We start from the raw sequence: 9505 nt of genomic DNA, 5'->3' as shown, positions 1-9505 counted from the left end.
CTGTTTGTGAGAGTGAGAGAGAAGAAAAGAGAGAGATGCTTGGCATTGATGTTTCCACTTTGTGTTGATGTTTTCATGTGTCTTTGCTCTAAATTCAAACAGAAGATGTGCTTTTTAAAATGTTTAATGTCTCTCTGCTCTAACAGGGTAAAATGGGTGAGATCGGACCACAGGGACCTCCTGGCCCACCAGGTCCTGAGGTAAAACACTGACATCATTAAAGCCACACTGTTAAATGTCTGCTATTATGTTTCTGCCACTTTAATGGTCATTGAGCTACTGATACAGCTCAATATGAGGTCATAAAATGATGTCATAAACTTCTGTCATATAGTGCTATACATGGTCAAACAAGTAAACCATGCAAACTGAACCAATCACAAAAACATATCGTTCTGATCTAAGAGTGTGTTCCTACACACTGTTGTTGTAGTCAAGTTGAAATTGTAGTTCTGTTGGGACCATATTGTATCCCTGTTCTTTTACTTGCCAGAGATGTTTTCAAGTTGTCCCAGAGACGGGATAGAGAAACCGCCCTGAGACTGTCTGAGGCGGTCTGCTCTACTACCTGTGTTCTGTCTGGGATCAGGGTGTAAACTGATACACACTATCACTAACACCATACAACACGATCAGCCCCACATCACTCTTTATCTATGACTTAAACTCCTGTCCTGGTCCATGAGACAGACACATGTAAACAGTAGATAAGCTAACATAGAATACACAGTAAGGAACTAAAATCATCATGGGCACAGGTCCAGAGTAGTGCTTAAGACTGCCTCTTTATTGCTGCTCACTATCTATAGTATCTCTACGGCTGCTGCCTCCCTCCCAACCCCAGGTCAGCCACTGTCCTGTGTCGAATGAATGCTAAACACTTGAGATAAGGTTGTGAACTTGGGGGACAGAGTCCAACTTGAGAGGACAGGATCAACACACCAAGCAAACTGAACAATCTGAGAAATACATTGATAGCACTCCTTAAACCCACCACAGATACACATCGATAGCACTCCTTAAACCCACCACAGATACACATCGATAGCACTCCTTAAACCCACCACAGATACACATCGATAGCACTCCTTAAACCCACCACAGATACACATCAATAGCACTCCTTAAACCCACCACAGATACACATCGATAGCACTCCTTAAACCCACCACAGATACACATCGATAGCACTCCTTAAACCCAGCACAGATATACATCGATAGCACTCCTTAAACCCACCACAGATACACATCGATAGCACTCCTTAAACCCACCACAGATACACATCGATAGCACTCCTTAAACCCACCACAGATACACATCGATAGCACTCCTTAAACCCAGCACAGATATACATCGATAGCACTCCTTAAACCTACCACAGATCCACATCGATAGCACTCCTTAAACCCACCACAGATACACATCGATAGCACTCCTTAAACCCACCACAGATACACATCGATAGCACTCCTTAAACCCACCACAGATACACACCAATAGCACTCCTTAAACCCACCACAGATACACATCGATAGCACTCCTTAAACCCACCACAGATACACATCGATAGCACTCCTTAAAGCCACCACAGATAAACATCAATAGCACTCAAACGCACCACAGATATACATTGATAGCACTCCTTAAACACACCACAGATAAACATCAATAGCACTCAAACGCACCACAGATATACATCGATAGCACTCCTTAAACACACCACAGATAAACATCAATAGCACTCAAACGCACCACAGATATACATCGATAGCACTCCTTAAACACACCACAGATAAACATCAATAGCACTCAAACACACCACAGATATACATCGATAGCACTCCTTAAACCCACCACAGATACACATTGATAGCACTCCTTAAAACCACCACAGAAATAAAGTACATACAGTAAGCTTTCCTTCATCCCTGTGTCACATTGGTTCTGATTTATTCCCAGTCTAGCAGATCTACAAGAAAGCAGGATAGCATATAGGAATATATAGGATTTGGAAAGTCAAACTAATCCAAACGTATCCTGTAATGTTCTCAGTGTGTGCACATCATGTGACTCACAGACTAGATGTCTTTTAAGTTTTTATCAAACTGAATCCAACAATGTCTCACTTGTTTTACCATCCGTCCTATAAATGTTGTAGCTCTACTTTATGGTGGTTGACTGTTTGTTGCCTTGTCAAGATCAAAGAGTCCAGAAAGGTTCACTCCATTTTACTATTTTTGGCCCTGTTAAAACACCACATCTGTAAATCTGATAGATCTCCATAGCTTTCTCTCCCCCTTTCTCCCTCTCCTCCTCTCCCCCACCAACTGTCCCCCTCTCCTTCTCCCTCTCCTCCTCTCCCCCACCAACTCTCCACCAACTCTCCCTCTCTCCCCCTCTTCCCTCTCCTTCTCTCTCTCCTCCACCAACTCTCACCCTCTCCTCCTTTCCTCCACCAACTCTCTCCCTCTCCTTCTCTCCCCCACCAACTCTCCCCTTCTCCCTCTCCTCCTCTCCCCCACAAACTCTCCCCTTCTCCCTCTCCTCCTCTCCCCCACCAACTCTCCCCTTCTCCCTCTCCTCCTCTCCCCCACCAACTCTCCCCCTCTCACCCTCTCCTTCTCCCTCTCCTTCTCTCCCCCACCAACTCTCCACCCACTCTCCCACTCTCCCCCTTTCTCGCTCTCTCCCCCTCTCTCCCCTTTCTCCCTCTCTCTCCTCCCCTTCCTCCTCTCCTCCTTCAACTCTCCCCTCTCCTCCTCTCCCCCACCAACTCTCCCCCTCTCACCCTCTCCTTCTCCCTCTCCTCCTCTCCCCACCAACTCTCCACCCACTCTCCCTCTCTCCCCCTCTCTCCCTCTCTCCCCCTCTCTCCTCTCCTTCTCCCTCTCATCCTCTCCCCCACCAACTTTCCTCCCTCTCTCCCCCTCACCCTCTCCCCATACCAACACTCCTACCTCTTTCCCCATCCCCTGTTTTAATTGAGCCGGCCATGCCATGCTGAGGCAGGTGTGTGACAGTCTTCAGCCAACATCTCTATCCATCACCCCCTTTACGTCAGGTTCATATAACATAGCTAGGCCCTGTCACTCTTTAGATACAGATGTATTGACCTTGCCTACCCCGTCTTACAGAGGGTCAGTGTGCTCTCTGTTCTCATCATTGTCAATCCATAAGGTCTTTTTTAGAAAAGAGGGGCAGTGTGGGTCTGACCCTGACCCTGCCATATATATCAATATACAAGCATATAGGCACCCTATGTAGATAATCCTCCACTCCCTTTCTGTACACACATATCTAAAGAAAGTATGATGTAATAGAATGGAATATAAAGAAACTGAATACATTCAGGTGTGTTCAGGAGTGTGTCATGTTAGATGTGGCATCAAACCTATATGATCACATCAGTCTTGTGATTAATGATGTCGTCAAAGAACCATCCTGCTTGGTTTCTCAGGGTTTTCCTGGAGACATCGGTGTGCCAGGTCCCAACGGCCCTCCTGGACCTAAGGTAAAGACAAGCACTGTTTCCACAACTCAATTCAAAATACATCATCCTCAGCAGGGGTTGGAACCAAAATTATTTGTTTTATTCTGAACAGAACCAAACATATTTTTGTTCGGTTCCACTGTTCTGTGGAAGTTCTGAACTGGTTTGAACCCCCAAAAAGTTCCAGTTTTTAAACCTCTGAAATATATATATGTTTTACATTTAGCTCGACATTAGGGTGAGGGGCAGGTAGCCTACATACTGGCAAAGAGTTTCGGCAGACAGACAGACAGGCAGGCAGGCAGGCAGACAGACAGACAGACAGACAGGCAGGCAGGCAGGCAGGCAGGCAGGAAGGCAGACAAACAGGCAGACAGACAGGCAGGCAGGCAGGCAGGCAGGCAGACAGACAGACATACAGACACAGACAGACAGACAGGCAGGCAGGCAGGCAGGCAGGCAGGCAGGCAGACAGACAGACACAGACAGACAGACAGACATACAGACACAGGCAGGCAGGCAGGCAGGCAGGCAGGCAGGCAGACAGACAGACAGACAGACAGACAGACAGGCAGGCAGGCAGGCAGGCAGACAGACAGACAGACAGACAGACAGACAGACAGACAGACAGACAGACAGGCAGGCAGGCAGGCAGGCAGGCAGGCAGGCAGGCAGGCAGGCAGACACAGGATTACCTTTCTGAGTGACAGAGTGAGGGCTTTGCATAGGTGCTTTGTTGCTTTTGTTGTGGTATGTAATTAACCGGTTCCCATAATTTTAAAATAATGGTTTTGTTCCAAAACAATATACAGTAGATCACTTTTGTTCCCAGTTCTGATTCTGTTCCTCGAAAAATGTATTTATTTTCCGCTGTTCTGTTCCCTGAACCGGTTCCAACCCTGACCCTCAGTGCATCTTCCACTCCTGAGGTTTCATTTGTGTGTTTTCGATAATAGCAACACATCTGTTTTGTATGACATACCATGTATCCTGCTCTGTTGCAGGGACTCCTAGGTGCCAGAGGGCCACAAGGACCCCCAGGGCCAAAAGGAACAGAGGTAAGAGACATTATCAAGAATTTGTAGCTTCTGGGTGAGAACCACTAAACTACTGTACATCATACTCAGAATACTGCAGACACAACTGAACATGCAGGAAGCTAACAATATTTAGTGTGCATTTGATTACAAAACAGATTCTCAGTTTATACATGCAGTTGAACCTGTAACCAGAGTTGAGGCGGTTGGCATTGCTACAGTAGGTTCAGGCTATGTGAAGCTGTAGAGTGATTCCAGGTCCCAGGGCATGTTCCACTACTGTATACCGTCATGATTCATCACTAGGTGCTAATCAAAAACAAGGCAGACTCCAGGTCTTTCCAGGCAGCAGTGGAAAATAAGAACAGAAGCCTTGGCAGTGTGTACAGTACAGTGTGTGCAGTACGTACACCTTTCCATTGTGCTAGTGTTACGGTATTGGCACCCAACTAAACTGTGGTACCGAGTTGGAAGGCCCCTCAATCTCTCTCTCACTCTCTTTCCTGGCACGGAGTCTTATTGCATAGCCTGCAAGAAAATGCTGTAGAGTTCAATCATTATAGCATTAATACCTTTCCCTTAAGCTGATCAGAGAAAATGCTGTAGAGTTCAATCACTATAGCATTAATACCTTTCCCTTCAGCTGATCAGAGAAAATGCTGTAGAGTTCAATCACTATAGCATTAATACCTTTCCCTTAAGCTGATCAGAGAAAATGCTGTAGAGTTCAATCACTATAGCATTAATACCTTTCCCTTCAGCTGATCAGAGAAAATGTCTCAAAGCAGAACATCATACATTCTAATCATTGGAATCATCAAGCTCTCCTTCAGGCAGTGTGGACATAGAGAGAAACATCCAGGCCACTCTGCTAGGAAGAACACAGTGATCGATGAGAGTACACACACACACACACACACACACACACACACACACACACACACAGGCCCCCTGTGGCTTTCACATTAGTAGATCTGTGCATAAGGTGAGATGGGATGTTGCTCAGCTAGTGTTACTGCCAGTGCCCAGTGATGTTACCTGGTCCCCAAATCCAGCTGTATATGATGCATTGCACTGTGTTGACCTGTTTTACTGTGTATTTTCAGGGTGATGAGGGACACCTTGGCCCACTTGGCGGCCCTGGCACCACTGTAAGTGTCTACAGGTGTTTCATTATGAAGTAACACAGATGAGATGTGATAAAACATGAAAAGCTGATGCATCCTGTAATGTGTGTGTGTGTGTGTGTGTGTGTGTGTGTGTGTGTGTGTGTGTGTGTGTGTGTGTGTGTGTGTGTGTGTGTGTGTGTGTGTGTGTGTGTGTGTGTTTCTCTACAGGGGAGAGTTGGAAGGAAAGGCTACATAGGGGAACCTGGACCTGAGGGACTGAAGGTAAGAAGTTACTATCAGCGTGCATACTGTACGCATGCTGTATTGGACTGTTTAGAAAAACAACTATCACAGTGTCAGTCGATCAGGTCCATTTGCAGATATGGTCAAGTGTGTGTGTAACCATCTCTTTCCCTTGGTGTTGTGTCTAATCATAAGCTAACTGTCCAGAATAATTCCAGAACAGTGAGCAATATAATCAGGGCAGTAGGAATGAAAACTTACATTAAATCTACAAAAGTATGTGGACACCCCTTCAAATTAGTGGGTTTGGCTATTTCAATGCAATCTCCATAGACAAACATTGGCAGTAGAATGGGCTTACTGAAGTGCTCAGTGACTTTCGACGTGGCACTGTCATAGGATGCCACCTTTCCAACAAGTCAGTTTGTCAAATGTGATGTTATTGTGAAGTGGAAACGTCTAGGAGCAACCACAGCTCCGCCGCGAAGTTGTAGGCCACACAAGCTCACCGAACGGGACCGCCGAGTGCTGATGCGCTTGCCGCGTAAAAATCGCCTGTCCTCGGTTACAATACTCTCTACCGAGTTCCAAACTGCCTCTGGAAACAACGTCAGCATAAGAACTGTTCGTTGGGAGATTCATGAAATGGGTTTCCATGGCCGAGCAGCCGCTCACAGGGGAAAGGAAAGGCTGCCTTATCTGTTGTTCTGTTCCTCAGCAAGGCAGTTAACCCACTGTTCTCCGGGCACCTAACATCACCATGTGCAATGCCAAGCGTTCGCTACAGTGGTGTAAAGCTTACCGCCATTGGACTCTGGAGAGGTGGAAACACGTTCTCTGGAGTGATGAATCATGCTTTACCATCTGGCAGTCTGACGGACAAATCTGGGTTTGGCGGATGCCAGGACCTGCCCGAATTCATGGTGTCGATGTAAAGTTTGGTGGAGATGGAATAATGGTATGGGGCTGTTTTTCATGGTTTGGGCTAGGCCCCTTAGTTCCAATGATGCAATATCAATACAATGACGTGGCAACAGTTTGGGAAGGCCCTTTCCTCTTTCAGCATGACCATGCCCCTGTGCACAAAGCGAGGTCCATACAGAAATGGTTTGTCGAGATCGGTGTGAAAGAACTTGACTGGCCTGCACAGAGCCCTGACCTTAACACCGTCGAACACCTTTGGAATGTATTGGAACGCCGACTCCGAGCCAGGCCTAATCGGCCAACATCAATGCCCGGCCTCACTAATGCTCTTGTGGCTGAATAGATGCAAGTCCCCGCAGCAATGTTCCAGCGTCTAGTGGAACTCCTTCCCAGAAGAGTGGAGGCTGTTATGGCAGCAAAGGGGGGACCAAATCCATATTAATGCCCATGGTTTTGGAATGAGATGTTCAACGAGCAGGTGTCCACATTCTTTTGGTCATGTAGTGTACTATCTAATCGACATGGCCCGCTTACCACTTTTGAGGTCTTAGTTTAGTTTTCTTGTTTCGTTTTTTTCCTGACGTGTTCTTCACGTTACTTCATTAGAGTTAACTGGTGTGAACCCAGTGCAAGGCCTTGCGCCTTCACTATTACTGCTGCACAATGTGGCAGATGTTTATTAGTATGGATTACACTTTAGTGTGTTCCTCTGAATGCCATGCAAGTCAGAGTCCCTGTATTTGTGAATGAGTTGGGTACTTGTGTTAGTTCAAGGGGAGGTGGTTGTGTCATAAATGTATTGAGCCTTATTAACAAAGAGAAGGAATTCTCCCTGGACTGTTATAGAGCATAATGGAAACCCGCAGGAGAGAAATAAACAGAAACAGAAGAAATCAAGAGCATTTCCATGTGTGCTTTTTAATCATTTGTTTATTTAAAACCCTGTGTGTTCAAGCTGTTGATCATGTGACTGAGCGACCATCGGCTGGATCTTAACATCTTAACACACAGGAAGAAAATGTACTAATGTTTTGTTTTGATCTGGTTTTCAGGGGGAGACGGGGGACCTTGGCGGCATTGGAAAAAATGGACCGCAAGTGAGTCTGGTGGTTTTTGCTGACTATGCATGAAATCAATGTCAGTGATTAACCACTTCTTAGTTTGTTAATGTGCAGTACAGCGACTGACTGGGATAAGTTATTAAGTCTCTACTTCCTGCTGCTCTCGTATAGGAAGAGTCTCAAAGCACTCATACGTAGAATGTTTATAGTGCTTTTCTCAGACCTAAAGATGCAGAGTGGTTGGTTTTCATTAGTCTGAGTGCAGTGATGGAGATGTAAGGGTCTTTATGTGGTTTAGTATGGGGAGGGAGGACGAAAAGGATAGAGGAGGAGGTGATGAGGCAAAGAGGGGTAGGGAGGTGGAGGAGGGGTAGGGAGGTGGAGGGGTAGGGAGGTGGAAGAGGGGTAGGGAAGTGGAGGAGGGGTAGGGAGGTGGAGGAGGGGTAGGGAGGTGGAGGAGGGGTAGGTAGTTGGAGGGGTAGGGAGGTGGAGGAGGGGTAGGGAAGTGGAGGAGGGGTAGGGAGGTGGAGGGGTAGGGAGGTGGAGGAGGGGTAGGTAGTTGGAGGGGTAGGGAGGTGGAGGAGGATGGGTAGGGAGGTGGAGGAGGAGGGGTAGGGTTGTGGAGGAGGAGAAGGGGATAGGGAGGTGGAGGAGGAGGAGGGGTAGAGAGGTGGAGGAGGAAGAGGGGTAGGAAGGTATTTCTCTAGCAATAAACGTGTGTTTTATACAGAAATTGGCAGCAAAAGGATCTCCAGTGAATGACGTTCTCTGGAAGTTACCTCATTTTGAGTTTGCGTTCGTTTGTTTGTGCCAGGGACAATTTTTCTTTTTTTTGTGTAAATTTAAAAAACGCCTCTTGAAGGAAACGTAACTGCATAACTGAACTCTTGTTATTGCCCTTAGAAACAGACAGTATGGAGAACAAGTATTTGATATTCTGCCGATTTTGCCGATTTTCCTACTTACAAAGCATGTAGAAGTCTGTAATTTTTATCAAAGGTACACTTCAACTGTGAGAGACGGAATCTAAAACAAAAATCGTATGATTTTTAAGTAATTAATTTGCATTTTATTGCATGACATAAGTATTTGATCACCTACCAACCAGTAAGAATTCCGTCTCTCACAGACCTGTAAGTTTTTCTTTAAGAATTCCTCCTGTTCTCCACTCGTTACCTGTATAAAAGACACCTGTCTACACACTCAATCAAACAAACTCCAACCTCTCCACAATGGCCAAGACCAGAGAGCTGTGTAAGGACATCAGGAGTAAAATTGTAGACCTGCACAAGGCTAGGATGGGCTACAGGACAATAGGCAAGCAGCTTGGAGGAAAGGCAACAACTGTTGGCGCAATTATTAGAAAATGGAAGAAGTTCAAGATGATGGTCAATCACCCTCGGTCTGGGGCTCCATGCAAGATCTCACCTCATGGGGCATCAATGATCATGAGGAAGGTGAGGGATCAGCCCAGAACTACACAGCAGGACCTGCTCAATGACCTGAAGAGAGCTGGGACCACAGTCTCAAAGCGGAATGGGAGAAGGTCATGTGGTCTGATGAGACAAAAATAGAGCTTTTTGGTCTAAACTCCACTCGCCGTGTTTGGAGGAAGAAGAAGGATGAGTACAACCCCAA

General features: G+C 46.2%; 1 protein-coding gene across 1 annotated transcript in view; it reads left to right on the top strand.

The window, feature by feature from the left end:
- Window positions 1–146: 146 nt before the first annotated feature.
- Window positions 147–9505, top strand: part of LOC139398202 (collagen alpha-1(XXIV) chain-like) — a gene marked incomplete at both ends in the record, with an annotated part of 51390 nt that continues 42031 nt past the window's right edge. Inside the window, 6 exons of the mRNA XM_071144323.1 lie at window positions 147–200; window positions 3461–3514; window positions 4498–4551; window positions 5637–5681; window positions 5868–5921; window positions 7859–7903. Of these exons, the coding sequence (XP_071000424.1) occupies window positions 147–200; window positions 3461–3514; window positions 4498–4551; window positions 5637–5681; window positions 5868–5921; window positions 7859–7903 (306 nt within the window). The remainder of the gene's footprint in view (window positions 201–3460; window positions 3515–4497; window positions 4552–5636; window positions 5682–5867; window positions 5922–7858; window positions 7904–9505) is intronic.

This window comes from Oncorhynchus clarkii, unplaced genomic scaffold (genome assembly GCF_045791955.1).
Source record: "Oncorhynchus clarkii lewisi isolate Uvic-CL-2024 unplaced genomic scaffold, UVic_Ocla_1.0 unplaced_contig_12973_pilon_pilon, whole genome shotgun sequence".
In the NCBI taxonomy this organism is placed as follows: domain Eukaryota; kingdom Metazoa; phylum Chordata; class Actinopteri; order Salmoniformes; family Salmonidae; genus Oncorhynchus; species Oncorhynchus clarkii.
The sequence above is the reverse complement of the archived record's forward strand: the minus strand, read 5'-3'. Positions and strand labels throughout refer to the sequence as shown.